Raw genomic sequence first — 18,989 nt, forward strand, 5'->3', positions numbered from 1 at the left:
TCAGGGCAGTGTCCTCATTTAAAGATCTGCATTCTTTATCTGCTTACAACTGCATTTCAATCACAACCACTTTGTAAGACATGCATGATTTGTGGTTAAGTTTTTTTCATTAGCAGTTATTTATCAGCACTTATGCCTTTATTTATGTTTGATGTTGTGGCTGTTCTGGGACCCCCCTTGCTCTTTCACAAGCTTACGTGGAAAGCATCAAGCAGGAAAAGCACACGTTCCCGCTCTTGCTTTGCAGATAAGGAAAGCCTAAGGCAGGGGGAGAAGCAGCAAAAAACTCAGCAGAGCAGGCATCGATGACAACAGAGTGACAATGATCAAGGCAGAAGCAGAATAAAGGTAGAGCTGGGGTGGAGGAGGGATGCAAGAGCAGCTTAAATATGGCAGCATGAGAGCGATTAGCTAATATGCTCAGAGGAAATCAGCTGGCCTTCAGCTGATGAGGGCCTGTGTGAGCTCACCAGATCTCAAGTATGGCAGCGCTTTACTCTGGCCTGCCTGAACTAATGCCATACACTCAATTTTATGTTGTGAAATGGCTGTGATACTTTTTCTTCATCAGATCTTTACTGGTGTCCTAGCTGAAGAGACCCCCTCTTTCTAAACAACTGCAGACATGTTTTTTTGTCTTACTGAAAAAACTGACCCATTGTGTCAGTTGGTTAATAAATCAATCAGTTTCATTTGTACTGCCCCAATTCAAACCAAAGTTATCTTAACATTTCACAAAGAGGGCAGGTCTAAACCATACTCTTTTACGTATTATTATAAAGACCCAATTCAAATCACTATGAGCTCAGCACTAGCAATATTTAACATCATTACATTGGCGAGGAAAAGCTTTCCTCTAAATGGCAGGAACCTCGAGCAGAACCAGACTCGTGTTGACAGCCATCTGCCAAAGCTGCGCTGGGGTTCAAAAGGAGAAGGGGGGTAGGGGGAGAAGCAGGAAGAGAGAAGAGGGGGATGCAGAAAGCGGGACAAGAGAAACAACAAAACAACAGATGGAATACAAATTTATGGCTATCAGTCCTCTGTTCTTATGATCAGCTTGTGTTGAATCAAGTATTGATTCAATTTAAAGGTCATTTTGGAGGGTACCTTCTGACAAATAAAAGGAGTACATCAAATAGTGAAAATAAATTTCAATAGTTGAAAGGCATCAAAACCAGAAAAGTTCAAACTGCAAAAAATTTTATAATTTGGCAGTGTATTTCTCATCAAAAGTAAAAAAAAAAAAAAAAAAAGTCCAGATAAACATACTGTTTTAAGGTTTGCAAAAACTCGACCTGAGTGGCTTGTATAAGTAAAGGTATCTGCTCCAGCTACAGTACCTGGCTTGTGGTGAGATTTTTTGACTAAAAATGAGTTAAACACTTAGAGAGATTCACATTTTTGCATACACTGCAAAAAAGGAATGTCTACAAAAAAAAGCTTTTGTCAAGGAAATCAGTCTGAAAGAAATACAATCTTGTCTTGTGTTTTTCCATTAGAAAAGTAATCCTACATTATGAAAATATACCCAACTGCCTGTGTTGAGTTTTTTCAACTACTGTTGAACTTGACTGAACCAGTGACAAGCCACAATAATGGTCTGCCTAATATTTCAGTAGAGGAGCATGATTATCATCTTCATTTTAAGTGAAAGGCCATTTTATATCCATTGCATTGCATCAAGATATGGAGATATGGAAAGGTCTATCTGGCCTGTAAGGTTACTAAAACCCCCTGATGGAGATAAAGATGTTTCCAGTCAGTACTGTATGTATCCCACTGTTACTCATTATACTTTATAAATTTTTCTCAACTACAGTAGTTCCCATAAAATATAATAAAGTAAAAGTAAAATTACTGATTTTAAAAGCTACTGAAAAATTACAAGTAGGCTACACAAAAGCTACACAGCTACCATAATTTGAGTACATGTAGTTAGTTACTTTTCACCCCTGCTAATATTATTGAACGTTCCCTTTGATTGATATCATTTGTCCCTTATCCCTCGGGCCCCTGGCTTTAGACAGCAGCAAAACATCCTCTTCTGCTTCTGATTCCCCTGACTTTAACTCTTTTCCTCCTTATGTGACGTGACGAACCAGTGAAATGATAAAGTCCAAGAATCACTTCATGTCAAAGGTTGCGTTGGTCAATCTGGCAGAGTTCACTGATAGTTGTTCATCCCAGCTGAGTCACAGAGTTCCTGTGACTCAGCCGGGATGAGTCAAAGAGTTCCTGTTTTTAAAATGTTGCTACATGTGAACAAGTGTGGAGGTTTCTGTGGAAATATCAGGGCACACTGAGGGCAGACTAACCTGCAGACCCTCCACTCAGATTACCTGATAATGCAGATAAAGTCAAGAGTGGCTGCTTTATATAACATCAGAGCAATGTTCACTGATAAACTAGGAAGAAGGTGTTCAATAGGTGAAAGTCAACTCTGAGGTTAGGAATCACACGATAGAGTTGATGAGCCACATCTGACTTGAAGTGAATGTTCAAATCTTACCTCGTGTACTGAGCAGTGAAGAAAAGTTAAACCACATTTCTGCTATGAATAAAAAACAGAATTCTCATGACACAGAAAGGAGAGAGTGATAAAAGAAAGCAGGAGTAACCAGTTTATTTATGAAACTACAACAGACAGTAACTGTCTGCTTTATGACAAACCTTTGTAAAACCTGTAGAGATGTACAGCACATGTTAATAAAAAGTGGTCTCTTTAGACATGATTTAATAGTTCACAGTGAGTCTGTCCCTGAGATTAGTTTATGTTAAAACAAAAAGCTGTCTTGATTCTATTTATAGCTAGTAATCACTTTTGCTTATCTCTGAAAATCATAAAGGATTCAAAGTGAAAGAAGGAAAATCAATTTAATTAAATAAGACTGATTAGAACCAGACAACAAAAGTCTTAAAGGGGCTACCAACATTAAGTGTGTTTCAAATAAGGTTGTACACAATTTCACTTTGTTTTTAATGAAAAATTCAGGAGTAGGCTGCATTTGAATCATTTAATACAGTTTACTTGACTGCTTTCTGCCACATACTTGCTTTTTTAAGGGACTGGAACCTGCCGTGAAAAGTATCATTGAGCTTTGGGTTTAAGGTCATAATAGTTCTTCAATAAAAGTCAAGATTTTGTCTTGAAAAACATTCACTCTTCACTTGTCATTGAAACTGAAAATAATATTTTTTTTTTTCTGAAATACGAAATATGATAAAACCTTGAAATCTCTTGACCAATGCTTGTATAAAATGTAATTAGCATTCTCTGGCTTGAAATTAGTCAAATACACTAATTTTTTGTAGTGTACATCAGCTATTTTTTGTAATAAATATTTCTTCTATAGAGGTTTTTAAATTGTATGCACAGAGTAAATAACATAAGCAAAGGTTCTTGAATATTTCAATTGGACCCTTCTGTAAATCTTTGGACAAGGGAACTTTAATTGAGTCCATTTTCTGCATTTTGAGTAAAAAGCTTTAGATTAATTTTCAACTGAAATAAAAATGAATCATATTAAACATAAGAATAGAGAATTTAGTAAGACACTGAAAAGAATAAATGGAGAGGGGAAGTAGAAAGGGTCATAAAATTAATGTGTTTTATGGACAATATCATTACCCAAAACCTAAATGAGATTTGGGTGACTTTCTATCAAGTTATTTTGTTATCGCCGGACAACAAAAATGTTCTTTAGGAGAATTCAACTATAGCAGGTTGTCCATGGCCTCAATAAATCAGACTAAATATTAACTACAGGACGGACATTTCATAATATTAGACACAAAATGTCACTTTATGCAGATGACAAAATGATACATATTTAACAAACTCCAGAAAATTTATTGTCACATTTACACAATAAAATTAAACCATTTCAAAAAGTTTGAGAATAAGATTAGTCTTTAACAAATCAAGTGTTTGAGTTTAAATTTTCCCTGGAGTAACTACACATTTAAAATAATACTGCTACATTTAGAAACTGTATTCAAAGAAGACTGAATCTCTCTCTCTCTCTCAGATATAAAAGATAGTTTAGTAAATGGTCCACTCAGTAAATTTTGGAAAATTTAATGAAAAAAACTTTGTTCTTTATTTAATGAAATGCCTGAAATTCAATATTATATGAAAAGAGAATGAAAAAAAGTTTTACTATGAAATGCACAATTCTGTTTTGGGCTTTGGCTTCCATTATTTTCCTACTCAATAAACTTTTTCAGGTATGGTCAGCAATTTATATCCCTGGGACTTGAGGGGTATAAATCAGTGTCCTCCTCATTTTATGTTCATTAAAAAAACTTTTGTTCACACTGGCATGTGGCTGTAGAGGGAATGGATTTAAGGAATGATATGAGCACACTTCTAATCTCCTTATAGGCAATGCTTACCTACTGGTGCTGGTGATCATCAGGAAATAAAAGAAGATTTAAAAAAAATGTGTTTGATGAATGAGCTGCTACTTTGAAAGCAAGCAATCCCTCTTGTTAAGCAGGACTGCTTTCAGTTCTGTTACAGTTTGATCTCTCTTGAAGCAATGGCTTCGTAAATCTCCTCGGTCATAGGGACATACGTCTTTTTCTCAGGATCTAAAAAGTATAGAGGATCTTTGATGTGAGCTGGGTTGAATCCCTCCTCAACCAGCTTCACTTTCTTCATCTTGAACGTCCCTGTCATTTCCAGGCACGGCTGATAAAAAAACACAGATTGTAAAAAGAAATCAGAAACACTTTGGTCCAACAACGGCTTTTGGTATTTTAACCTTTAGTTAGCCAGGTAAGTCCCATTGAGGTCAGAGATCTCTTTTTTTAAGGGAGACGTGACCAAGAATGGCAGCTATCCACAGTTTCAACAACCAATACGCCTGAACACATACAGTACAGTACATATAAGTCATTATCAAATTAAACTGTAACATTCAGAAAGTTTGGCTTCAAGAGCTTGTTCAACTAAAGACCACGTGTGTGAAGAATGAAGACCTATACAGACAGATCTTGAGGAACTAGCCAACAAAGGGCCTGATTAAATCTTATCTTGCGTAAAGTCATTCTTTTTTATGTCTTGTCCTTCCTGACACTCCTGTATCACTTAATCCCTCCCACACTGTACTTTTCAATCATAATTCTGAAAACAAAAACTAAGAACTGCAGAGGACATGAACCTAATCCTTTTTCGCAGAGCTCTGTCTTGCCAGAAGTCATACAACTACTTTAATATTTTACAAATGTTCCTCAGTCATCAATTCTGTATACTTACTGATGACTGATTTAATCCTGCTCCATGACTAAAAATAAAAAACAATATTTATCAATCTTCATTTAAAAACCCTGATCTTAAGATGCAACCATGTATTGTTTCAGGCATGTTTGGGCCAAAATTGAGCCTAAAAAAAGGCGTAAATGTGGCGAGTAAGCCACCTGGAGGCACCATCAGCGGGAAGGAGGATCGACACAACTCCCATCATGATTTGGATGTCTTTGCATATTACCAGGGGCATGGAAAAATAATCTGTTGAAAAAATAAAGTCCACGCCTTTATGGCGGAGTAAGGGGTTGATGTGGCATTTAAGAATTTGCCCAGAATACTGATGTCCCAAGGGCCCGAAAACTATCAGCGGTCTCCAGGTGTATTATCAGGTGTGAAAAGACTGGGACAAAAGAAATGCTGTCAAGCTTGACCTTGGCTGCCGAGCAAGATAGATCTGTCATTATCTTTGACTATTACTGATCATTATTTTAATCACTTACCTAAAAATGCAGAAAAATAGGGGGATTTTCTGAGCATTTCACATGCTGTTTAATCCTTAAGGGTCCACAATCACACCGGTGTGATTTCACTTATTTTTGTCACATGTTCTTGTCGCATGTAAACAAAGCCACATTTTGCATTGCAATCACTTAGTGTGGAGCGTGGTTTCTCTTTTCATTTTTGTTTGATGTCAATTGGCTAAGTTAAACAGGAAATATGATCGTTTGAATTTGATATAAATATTAATCTTACATATAGGGGACAGGTGACCATACTGTACAGGACTGGCACTGGTAATTTTTTCAGAATTTTGTACTTTCTTTAAAAAAAAACAATATACATTTCTGAATAAAATTTTTGAAAATCCATTTTTTGGGGCGGTTGTGTTTTTCTGGAGGTAAGTAAAACTTTAACAAAAAAGTTTTCATTCCATAAAGCTGAGGTAGTGCCAAAAAAATGATACCAAATATGAGCATGGTATTGGAAAAGTATTAACAAAATGGCAAAATAGCCAGTGGACCTCTTAGGGTTAAAACCACAAATAAACTCCACCAGGATGGTAGAGCAGCCCATGGGTTGTCTCTGAGGCAAAATCTAGGACTAAGATTTTAACTTCCTACTAGTGTCTGAAGTAACCATAGATGATCTCAGATTCTGCTGTACCGACTTATCAATTCGACAAAAACAAGCCACAGCTTGGTGAATGAAACAAACAAAAATAATTAACTTAGGGGGGAGATGGATAAGTTCATTGTAATTTAAATTTACCCACAAGGGTACCTGAACAGAAAATGTTGAGCGGGTTTACATTTAACAGTCATTTTTGGAGGATTTGTCCGTTAATTTCAGTTTGCCTCTTCCCTGGGACTCAAGGACTCCAGAAGCTTGGTCTTGGACATACATTTACAACCTAGCACCTGGGTGCTACATTTTTAAAGAGGCAGGGCCTCAAAATCTACAGAGTTATTGGGAAATGCAAACTTCTTCTGAAAGGCTGATCCTAAGGAAAGCCTAGAAACAGTATTATGGATGATTCAGGGAATGTTTCTGTAGATTCAGACGCCCCGACATATTTGGCCAAGGTGGGAAGGGGCTGGGTGGAAAAGATTAACATGAAGAATACAAGAAGTGTCTCAGACATTACAAGACTCCAATGTCCAAATGGTCTATTTTTACCCATGTAGTGATATTTTGAGTGCTGCTGCTCCTCATAGTTCTACAAGCATCATTACTTTGGTGCGATACATAATTTGGACATTGGAGCCCTGCAGGGTTTGACATATTTTCTTGTTTGCTTCAGGGATAATTCCACTGCCTCTACTGAAATAGTACATTGTAAGGTTAGTGTTGTCTAAAGAATTGTTGCATAACTGCACAAGTGGAATAAAGAAACTTTTCATTCTCTATGATAAACTGAATGAAGATGCTTCCTCCTCAGAAACATGCTGCTCATGTTTAGCTGTGCAGTTATTTAATACAAAAATAAAACAAGGAAAAATGTTAACCAGTTAGCTAGCTGACTTTAGAAACTGAACTGAGCTGAAACAGATTCGTTATTTAAACAGACACTTTTGAGAATAAATTACAAGAGCATGAAGGCTGCAGGGGTTTTATGTAAGATAGAATTGCGGAGTTTTTTTCTCACCTGGATCCTGATGAATCGAGGTCTTGCATAGGCTGGGAGGTAGGTGACGACCTGCTTGTAGGCGTCCAAACAGTCAAAATCTTCTTCTTCTTTTAAAGTGACAGCTGCCATACCAATGCGGCCCTCATGGCCTAAGAAGACATTCAATAAAAATGCAATCATAAAGTCAGTGAGTTTGAGATGCTGGGTAAAATGTTAACACCTAGAACTACAGCCTGGTGGTTGGATGCTTCTGCGAGGTAAACAATTGCTGGATAATTGCCTGATGACCTTTGACCGATCACCACCAAAATCAATTCATCCTTAAATTAGGGTGTAACTCTGTGCAAAGTCTGAAGAAAATCCCTAAAAGTGTCACCAAGATGTTGCATTCACAAAAACGGCCCAGACAGACAGAAGGACAACCAGTTGTCGACCTGAAGGTATATACACAGAATTTCAAATGTTGAGCCATGGAAATCACAGTATTTATGGGAAATCATATGCTAATTTAAGATTTGACACCAAAAAACATGTCTCAAAAAAGTTGGGATGGGGCACCTGTACCCCTCTGGAGAATCACCTCGTTTTAAAACTAAATGGTGTAACTAACACGCTGATCAGACCAGTTTCTGTGACTCTGAAAGTTCAACGTTTAACCATTTTTGCTAAAAGTATGTCAGCTACTCATTTTAGATACTCATCTTCTCTAAGTTGTTCTTTTTCTACCCTTTCTGTTACTTACATGTACTAAGTTATCCATATTAAATGAGGATTTTCTTTTTTTTAGCATTTTAAAACTTTTTCAGTCCTTCATTGACACCGTCCAACCTTTTTTGAAGCATGTTGCAAGTACCAAATTCAAAGTGGACGTGTAGTTTTCAAAAACAATGACATTTCTAAGTTTCAATGTTTGATATGTTGTCTTAGGCTGACTACACACTGGACCAATGATCATCAACTGGCAACATGAGGACCATAGCCAGCCCCTCCCTAGCCTTGCCTCCAGTCCCCAGAAGATTATTAAATTCAGATATTTTATCAGAAATGACTAAATGTTTAATGAGTCTTATAGAAATACACCTGTCAGCCATTATTAGTGAATATTCCACCAGGAGGACGAGCTACAGCTTTTAAAAAAGCTTTGCTTGCTGAGCTGGTTGTGTACTGAAAAGTCGTAGCCTTGGATTGGTAAAGCTGAAGAAAACCCTCCGCTCTCATGACTGAAACCTCACTTATGTATTATCTTGTCTACATTAGAATGGGGTATTATTGTCAGGCTTTTTGTTTCATTGTGTCACATGCTGTTTTTATCTACAGTTGCATCTCAAAAAAATTGAACATCCTGAAAAAATTGATTTTTTTGTTGTTGTTGTTTGTTTGTTTGTTGTTGTTGTTTTTTTGCTGTTATTAGCTTGTTTTTTTAATGATTTTCTGTTTTTTTTTTTTTTTTGATGCACCAGTAGTGTTTAAATGCATGTTACCAGTTTTTCTTATCATCTTATCAGTGTAAAAGAATAAACACGTCTGTCAGTCTATTCTTGATTAACTCTGCATTTTTGTGTCATCTTTCTGCTTTGGGATCTTTGAGAGTGTTTGCACCAATCATGTCACATCAAACTCAGGGATGGGCAACGTCAGCACAGAATTTTGGAGCTAAAATATCTCACCCGCCCCCTTGATGCTGGCCGCAGTACTGTTGTTATGGACTTATCATATTGTTAAGGGCTATAGATAACATATATTTAGATTACTAATTAAATATTTAAACAAAAAATATGCCAATAGGACAGACATATTCATTTATATTTTTAGTTGATAATCCAGACTACACAGCATCTGTCAAGAAAAAGCTTGCCCTTGAGAATTGTAGTTGATGGACACTGCACTAGATGATTTTCAGATCTCAACTGATTCTAACAGAAAATATCTGGTTGGTGATACTATCTGGTTTGTTAACTCTCATTAGCTAGTATGGGTATTGTGTTTGAGGCAGCCCAACCTGTAAATCTAAAAATCAAACTATTTTTTTATTTCTGAGGATTATTTCCACAAATACTTTATTGCAACAAGCCTCAGACAGGATCACACTGCCTTGTCATAGGAAGGGAGATGCTAATTTGCCCTAAAAATGGGTTTAAATCAAGTAATGTGTAGCCAGCCTTGGTGTTTTTCTGTCAGAATTTGAGATTTCATGATTTTTTAAAAAGTATCATTAAAGAACAGTTGGCAGGGTGCTGGTTTAGCTCAGTCAGTAGAATGTGTGCCAATGAACAGAGGCTATTGTCCTTGATGCACCAGTCACTGGATTGATTACCAGTCTCTACACTGCTTGGTGCATGTCTTCCCCCATTCCCTCTCCTCATATTTCATGTCTCTCGCTTCAGCTATCCTGTCATAATAAAGGCAAAAAGCTGAAAAAAAAAACAATCTAAAAAATAAAAAACAGCTGGCAGTATCTGTGTTCATCCTAATCTTTTTAACACCACAAAATCTGTTAAACAGGTGTAAGATCTGAGCAGGATTATTTCTGAAATCAGTGTCTTTACCTTCAACTTTAACTCCATACACATTTGCCTCCAGAATACAATGAGCCATTGTGAGAATATCTGCAACCTCTGACGTGGCCACGTTTTCTCCTTTCCACCTGTAAACAAACATCATCCTTTATAACTTAAGATATCTACACAAACTTTTAGACACAAATTACAAAAAAACTGAAAGATCGATACAAAACGAGTCTCAACTTGCCTGAAAGTGTCTCCAACGCGATCCTGAAAATACACAAAGTTGTCATGATCAAACCGTAGTAAATCTCCGGAGTTGAAGTACAAATCGCCTTTCTTCAACACGTCCCGAAGCCTCTTTTTCTCAGTCTGCTGCTTGTTTCCAGCGTAACCAACAAACGGAGACCTATGAGTCACCTTTCCCACCAAAAGTCCCACCTCACCTGAGAAAAAGAAACAGTAGAGGTGACGTCTTTAAGAGACCTTTTTTATTTACAGCAGCAAAAGACAGTTCATGAAGCATCATGTTTGCCTTTCTAGGTTTTACATGAGATATATTGAAAGCACATAAATTGTGATAGCAATAAAAATGAGAGAAACAGTAATAATGTACACTTCACTCCCCTATACTGGTATGTTTCTGCCTGTAATACTGTCTCACCTCTGGCTGCCTCGATGCACAGACCCTTTGAGTTCCTCACAGGTTCCTCCTTCTCGATGTCAAACTTGATCAAAGTGAAGGGGAAGAAAAACTACAACGAAAATGAAAATAGTTAACATATTACAAATTTTAAAAATTGCAGTAGCATTTTATTTTATTGGACCATGGCCAAGTAATCTTATAGTAGTATGTGTAATCATCTGGTAATTTATTAAGAAAAAGGTGGTAATTACCTTGTGACAAGCTGCTATTTTACACAGTAATAACCCAGTAATATTAAGGAACTATTTACCTAATAATAATGTATTAATCATCAAGTAACTCCTCATAATATTGTGGCAATTCTCTGATGATAAGGTGGTATTTTACCAAATAATTTCTAAGAAATAAATGAAGAAATTCTATATAAGCTGCTTTATAATTCCCTGGTAATTACTTTATTTTGGCATTAAATTAAAATCAGTCCTTCCTGAATAATTTTCAAGTAATTTTAAGGGTTTGGATTAGGGTTAGGGGTTAGGATAAGGGTCAAGGATAGGGTTAAGGGGTTAGGAGTTCTCAAGGATACAATCAATTTCCCACAGTCAGTGACCCGCTTGTGGTTTGATTTAAGAATTCAAGGGCAATTTACGGGCTAGCGCATGCTTGGTCAGGACACCTGTTGTACATTACCCGTCAACTACAAGTGTGTACATGACAGGTCATAAAGGGTTAAAACGGTATTTTCTGGAGTAATCAATAAAATTATAAACATGTAGCTACAGCACACCCTCTCAAAAGACATGGCACAGAAAGGGTTAAAGAATTACAACTTACTACAAGGTTATTGCTACCTTATTCTTGAGAAATGACTCGATAATTACCTCTTATTACTATAAAATTAGAAGCTAATTAGGGACAACTTAAATAAGAGTTTAGGAAATGTTTAGGGAACCACTGCAATAAATGATCACCAAATTACGTGCTGGTTCAGAATTACAAGATCATCTTTCTGAAAGTTGATAGGAAATTTTTCTAAAAAATATAAAACAAAATGTGGAAAAGTCAGAGGATGAAAGAAATCACAATGATCCATCCTCAAGAAGCAAGGATTATCCATTTAAAATAGGGCTGTCAGCATAAACATGTTAATCAACATTAGTTAAGGTCTATTGTAAGTGCATTTATATTATTTTAATCACAGGCTTTATTGTTATTTTGGTTAAGAAATTGCACTGTCTCCATGCAGCCACAGTGAGGTAAAATAAGTCCACTACTGCTCCTGAATGTCTAATTTTACTTTAAAAAACCACACACAGCTCAGTGGACAAATCACGAGTTATCTGCACCTTATGTTATGAAACATTTTCCTTTCTACCGTTCCCTTATTTCCTTTTCATTTCATAAAAAGTTCCCTTTTCTTTGATCTACCCAAAGTTCTTCATTATCTTTAAAAATAAAGCAGGGCTATATCTAAACAGGAAGTCGATTACTCTTAGTTAAAGACTGTAAAAAAAATCCAAATAAAACAAAACCAGTTTAAATGCGAAAAGATGAAATTTCAAATAAGATATTAAGGGGAGATTAATTTTGATTAAAATAATCACCTGAGCCCTCATTTACAGTATCATCTAAATGCATCAATTACAGCAGCTGCATCAGAGCTGGACTGATATTTGCTCCTATCACCTTATGGAGGAAATTGACTCTTCCCACTGCACCGATCTTGGACGTGTAGTTGATGAAGCCGATGTTTCCCTCTGTGGCAGCGTACAGCTCTTTGATTTTGATGTCCCCAAAGCGATTCAGAAACTCTGACCAAATATCTGTGCGGACTCCATTTCCAATGCCAATCCTGACTTTGTGGTCTTTGTCGTTGTCTTTCTGCAAAGAGTCAGTGACACAATCAGCCCAACAACCTTCACTAAAACAGTTATCTATTCTTCTCATTGACGATGGTCCAATGACCTTTTACCTTGGGAGTGTTGCAGAGGTAGCGTAACGTCTCCCCGATGTACTGCATCACAGTCACATTATACTTCCTGCAGTCATCCCAAAACTGAGAGGCTGAGAACTTTCTCCTCAGAACAATGGTCATACCTGCAGACAAGCATTGATTCACAGAACATTTATCTTACACGTTGAACTCTAACTGGGTTGTAAATGTTTGATTTTTATTAAGAGATTCATTACCTCTCTCAATGCCTCCAACCATCCCGATGAGGAAGCCTGCACTGTGATAGAGAGGTAGGTTGATGTAGAAGATGTCGTCTGGTGTGACTCCACATGCTGCCTGCAGGAAGGAGGCAGCCCAAACTCTCTCATGGGTGACAAAGGCTGCTTTAGGTAAACCTTATGAAGTTAAACACAATGACCACTCCTTTAGTAGGCACACTTAGAAAATATAACATTTTTAAAGAAAAACTCACTACTGAAAAATGATCAACTTCTCTGCTCCTTGTTCATGAGCTCTGAGTGTCATATCAGACATGTTTACTATAAATCTCTCATCAGGGCACAGATGGCCATGTGGTCACACCCCATGTGCATGGGCAGTCTGGATTAAAGTGCAGCCTGTGGCTCTTTTCCTGCATAGAGAGCCTAAATATATATCTTTAGAAAAAAACAACCCTCGTCATAATGTTAAAACAACTGCTGTATTAACATAATAATAAGATTTATTTTTGTGGCTGTCGGTGAGGGCGTGTAATCACTGCTGTCAGTGTGTCAGAGGATTTTCCAGGTATACCTGTTGTTCCTGATCCGAGGCCTGGGAGATCTTTTCAGACAAAGCATTGATGCCTTCGATGCTGCAGGACTCAGACAGCATGAACACGCGGATCTCCTGCTCTCTCAGTGTCGGTAAAACTTCCTCCACAGCATCCTGCAGCTCTGTAAACATACAGAGAGAAGCACTCAGCTATGCACATGGAGGCATGTCAGAGAGCACTGTTGCACAATGCAGCACATGCGGGGCTATATCATGTTACAGCACAGGAAAGGCACATGGTACACCCAAACGTATGTATTTCTCAGAAGTAAAGTTTAAGAGTGAACGGAACCTGAAGTGAACTCAGATGTCATTTACACTGCACATTGATCAAAACTGGTTTAATGCCTGAGGTAACTTTAAGACGTCATCATACAGCTCCTGGCAAACTTTTATTTCCTCTTTTCTACTCAGTGAAATATTCTCTACTCTCAGCTACACAACGCTAGTTTAAACAACCTCAATACTCAAATGTACAAAGTGTATTATACAAAAACTTTATTTAACTTTATACAAGAACTTTAACTATTAGTCAGATTTCTTGTCAAAATAACTGAAAGGCACATGGTACACCCAAACGTATGTATTTCTCAGAAGTAAAGTTTAAGAGTGAACGGAACCTGAAGTGAACTCAGATGTCATTTACACTGCACATTGATCAAAACTGGTTTAATGCCTGAGGTAACTTTAAGACGTCATCATACAGCTCCTGGCAAACTTTTATTTCCTCTTTTCTACTCAGTGAAATATTCTCTACTCTCAGCTACACAACGCTAGTTTAAACAACCTCAATACTCAAATGTACAAAGTGTATTATACAAAAACTTTATTTAACTTTATACAAGAACTTTAACTATTAGTCAGATTTCTTGTCAAAATAACTCAATACACTTACAATGAGCAACATCCTCCAGGTATGTCCACAAAAATGTCTTATTTCAAGAGATAAAAAGCAAAAATAACACATGAATTCCCTTTAATGTATAAAAAACAGCTAAGTGTCTTGAAAAGGACATCTACGGTTGTGGCCAAATATACACTTAATCATTCCCAGCTCCTTCTTCCCTGCACAGTGAGCCATGTACAGTGGAATATATACAGTAGAGCACACACTGGCATGCTTAAAGAATAACTAATAACTAAAATACTGAAACAAAGTTCAGCTGCCGACGACAGCATCATTTCAATAGCAAAATGAAAAACAGCATATCACTATGAAAAAGCAGCAACACAAGGATCAATAATAAATAACTGTAGGATTTTGCAGATAACTCATTGTGCAGAAATTTATTTTCAAAAAAATATGCTTGAATAATAAAATTGTAAACATTTCAGTGTGAAGGAAATATAGGAAATGCATAAAACTTGTGCAATGATAGTATGGTTGCAAGATGTGCAAAGGGTGAAAGACTGCTGACTAGACATAATCAAAGTATAAAATATGCAATGATGTGGGCAGATTAACATGAGGTAGATAAGATGATTTATGATAGTTTACATTAATCAGTGCAATCGTGCACATGAGGCGAGGCATTTTACCACTGTGAGCTTTCTCACAGTATCTGAGCTACAGTAAAGCATTAAGAGACTGTGCAGATATCCATACCGATATATAACTGTAGTTCAGACCTAAAACTTTAGTCCGTCAACAACACTTTAAGACTGAAGGAATAAAAATGAACAGAGAAAATGACTTCAGCTGATGTAGATCTGTTGGATCTGCAGATACCATGCCGATAATCATGCATCCCAATAGGTGCGCTATGTAGTAAAGCAATGCTCCCTCAGAGCTCAGACAGCACTACTAAACCTGTATCCACTTAGTTCACTACACAGGGAATGGGTTGTGATTTGGGACACAGCTTTTATTTTGATTAGTACATCTCATTTAACCAATTCAGTTTGCTAACTGCATTTTTGGGTGTTTTTCACAATAATCAAGCCTTTTTTTTTGCTTTCTTGCCTTGTGTTGTCTTGTGTTTGAGCACATTTTAAATCTAAACCTAAATATTGTTTCCCTCGGTAAAAATGAAGCTTTAAAGACGATTCAGTTAAGATGTATTTGAGCTTTTTTCCTGTACATTGTGTCCATGCATCTCACTTCAAGCACAGACTGAAACAAAGTAATCATTAACAGTGACAGTTGGTAAATGGGGTAAAAGTCACAGAAAAAGGCTGATTAGCTCTGTCTCTCTTATCTCCTGGTTTAACAAGCAGCACCGATGTAATACAGAGTCAACATTAGCAGTCATTCTGAAGAACTGTCCTGATCAGAGGAGTCTGTCCTTGGAGTATAGAAGCTGAATTCTAATGTGGACGTTGGTTAAAAGCATTGCCTGGAACTACTTAATTCTTATCTGTAATTTAATCCTCCACTACAGAGGTTAGATAACCCAAGATGGCCAAGAGAGTGACATCATGGGTAATTGAATACCTGCAAGTTTGAAAATGCAAACTAAAAATTAATGATTAAAGTTTTAGAAAAATTCTGATCTAAGTTTGAAAATTTTTTCAAACATTTTGACAAAATTTTCCAAACATTTGTGGCAAAAGTCTGACATGTTCTTCAGAAATTTTTGAAAAATGTTCAATTAAGGACAAGTAACTTGTTAAAGCACCTCTGTTTTCCAAAGAACACCATATAAAATTGTTTACACTTCTGAAGTGAGTTAAAATCTTCTGGTCTGTACCAGTAGGGCATGATAAAAACCCACACAGATTAGAGAGGAGCACAGCTTCATTTTGGCTCTGATAGCATCACATCAGATTCTTATCAAACCTTCTGTATGGTAAAAGAAAGTCCACAGAGCCTTCATCTAAAAGAGAAGTGTACCTTTACAAGCAAATGTGATGGAATGAAAAAACTGAGACCTAATCAGACCCTCAAACATTCAAACTATAAAGGTTTAGCTGTATACCTCTAAGTTTGGCTAAAAGTATTGCAGGTGCAGTGAGGGACAGAGCAACATCAAACTAAAGGTCAGAAAAATCTCAGGTCAGTATTTTTCACCACATTAAGCTGCAAAACCTAGAAACCTGAAAGAACCTTATAATCACAATCACATTCAGCTTTAAAGGCCAAGAATGCGGATGCATAAAGGGAATTTAATCCCTAATTTGTTTTTCTGTTTCTTTTAATCTCATTAAACAGAGACAGACACAACAACACAGCTAATACACAAAAATAAAGAGTGGACATGTCTTTATTGAACACAAGTATGTCAAAAAAAGGAAACAACTGTATGACCATATACTAGAGCTGTCAGGCTTCGAGTTTCTTTTTGATTTATTTATCTAAAGTAAGGGTAGCTGTGTAAAAGTATTAGCATGTGTTGGACATAAACACAGTGGTTCTGACCCCAAATATATGTTTCAACAGAAAAGTATGATGCATTAAACAGATTTGAGTCATAGCGTCATCACTTCGTGACTCCTCATAGAAGAGATTATGACACTGAGAAGGGTTACATGAACAAAGTTAATCGGTCAAAGAACAAGATGTTGACACTGAGATAACATCAGACAATGGTGAAAAGAAGTTTAGAGATGAAGTGTGATATGGAGGGACTGAGTACTTTCATTCAGAGCTTTGTCTCTGAGGGGCATTTGGCATTCTTCAGTTAATCAAATATCACCATGTGTTATTATTTTATTGTCTCACAATGTTGGAATCGATGTATCATAATATTATTGTTGTTATCCTTTGCCATGTATTGTATATCGATTCATTTAATATTATACTGAATTGTAGTGTATCGTATCTTGGGCTCATCTGCTATTCCAGTCCCTGACGGTTTATAAGATAGAACCAGATCTCCTCTACCTGATATCACTACTACCTGATTTGTCATGGGCAACATACCATCTCCTCTTGTATGTATGACTTCATGTAACATGTATCCTATCATGGATCATAACACAGATCATATACATATGTATCGTATTATAATATATGGTGCCATTTATTGTGTTATATCACATAACTTATCATACTGTACATACAAAATCATGTTTCTTATCATGTATTGTATCATATCATAATGTATCATATCATATTAACTACCATAAAGTATCATATCATTTCATATTGTAGCATATTTTACTGCATGTTATACTATTGAAATATATCATATCATTTTATAATGTGTAGTATCACATCATATTGCATTGTAAAGTATAATGTATTGTACAGTGTCGTTCTGTATTGTATCATAATTTATCCTGTCGTATCATTACATTTCGTATCATGTACTGAATCATTTCATATCATTTTACATTCTATCATATCAGATCATAATGTATCGTATGCTGTCATATGTTATCGTCTCATATTGTATCATGCCGTTTAGTATGGTAGTGTATATCATGTCACATTGTATTTAATCTAGCATATTGTAACATATCGTAACGTATCATGTCGTTACAATTGTATCATATTGTGCCGTATCGTAACATGTGTTCTCCTGCTTTTCCATCCCCTAATAGCTGTCTGGTTTATATGGGCGTCTTACAGACCAATAATCAATCTTTAAGGGGCCATTAATATTCATTGTAGAATCGTCTGGTATCATGTCTCACTGTATTAAGTGATATTATTTCATACCATAAAGTATAGTGTCCTGTCTTTTATAAATTACTTTGTAATTTCCACCCTTGATGGTTAATCTTACTAAACCTGAATTATTCGATTATATTTCCATTTTAATTGTGCTTTACCCTCCTATTTATAATTCAAAATACATAAAAATCATCATTAATAAAATAAAAAAAGACATATTTAAAAGGTCTGTTGCGTTTAAATAGTAGATCTGGTGTGAGGAAAATGTATAGGCTATTAAAAGAAACTGACGTGGAAAAATATTTGAATAAAATTATGCACATTATTATGCAAAGTGAATACAGAGAGAAAGATTTCTACTGAAATCTGTAGAAGCCTTTGGAAACTGCTGTTGTTCTGGAGATTATTGCTGCAGTTTGTCTGATTTAAACCTGTAAGAGGCAAATAAACTTTAAACTAATGTGATCAACAGGCATGCTGTAGAAATGGTGGAGGAGTCCAAAAGACCCCCACTCTCCTATCTCACGCCCCTGCTGTTTACATCATGTCTTTCCCCTCTTAGTCTTACCTGGAGACACGATGATGACTTTGGCCCCGCAGCAGGAGAAACAGTGCAGCAGGGACTTGGACCGTATGTTAAAATTGAGCAGAGCTGTTGGACAGCCAAGCTTGGCCAAACCCAGCCAAGTCCACACATAACTGGGCTCGTTGGCGAGGAACAGAGCTACCGTGTCCCCCTCCCTCAGCCCCGCTTCAGCCTGCAGGGCTCTGGCCACCTTGTTGCTCTGTTTATCCACCTCTCCATAGGAATACTCGCGGCCCTCAAACAGCAAAAACACCTTATTGGGATGTCTCTTCACTGCATCCAAGAAGCAGTCCACGATGCTGTAGAAAGGCTTGACTTTTTTATATTTAACAAGTCTGACTCCGAGTTTGAGGCTCCTCAGGATGTAGACCCAGTCCTCGACAAAGTAAGGGGAAACTGACTTGAGGAAGGCTAAGGACAGGATAGCCAGTCCGGCTAACACGGTGAACCAGATGTACATTTTGCAGAGTTTACTTCATCTGTCTGTGTTTCTGTCTGTTTGCCTGACTCCCAGTGTGCCTGCGACCAGCAGAGGAGGAGAAATAAAGC

The 18,989-nt window shown here is 36.8% G+C and overlaps 1 protein-coding gene across 1 annotated transcript; it reads right to left on the bottom strand.

The window, feature by feature from the left end:
• Positions 1-2,610: 2,610 nt before the first annotated feature.
• Positions 2,611-18,963, bottom strand: zgc:101540 (hsFATP2a_ACSVL_like domain-containing protein). Its single transcript, XM_041796406.1, is given in 10 exon segments — positions 2,611-4,696; positions 7,401-7,531; positions 9,929-10,026; positions 10,131-10,329; positions 10,548-10,638; positions 12,216-12,410; positions 12,502-12,626; positions 12,720-12,903; positions 13,180-13,418; positions 18,423-18,963. Coding segments are annotated over 10 exon segments (1,917 nt in total). The 5' UTR covers positions 18,901-18,963; the 3' UTR covers positions 2,611-4,519.
• Between the last annotated feature and the right edge of the window lie 26 nt (positions 18,964-18,989).

This window comes from Cheilinus undulatus, linkage group 9 (assembly GCF_018320785.1).
Source record: "Cheilinus undulatus linkage group 9, ASM1832078v1, whole genome shotgun sequence".
NCBI lineage: Eukaryota > Metazoa > Chordata > Actinopteri > Labriformes > Labridae > Cheilinus > Cheilinus undulatus.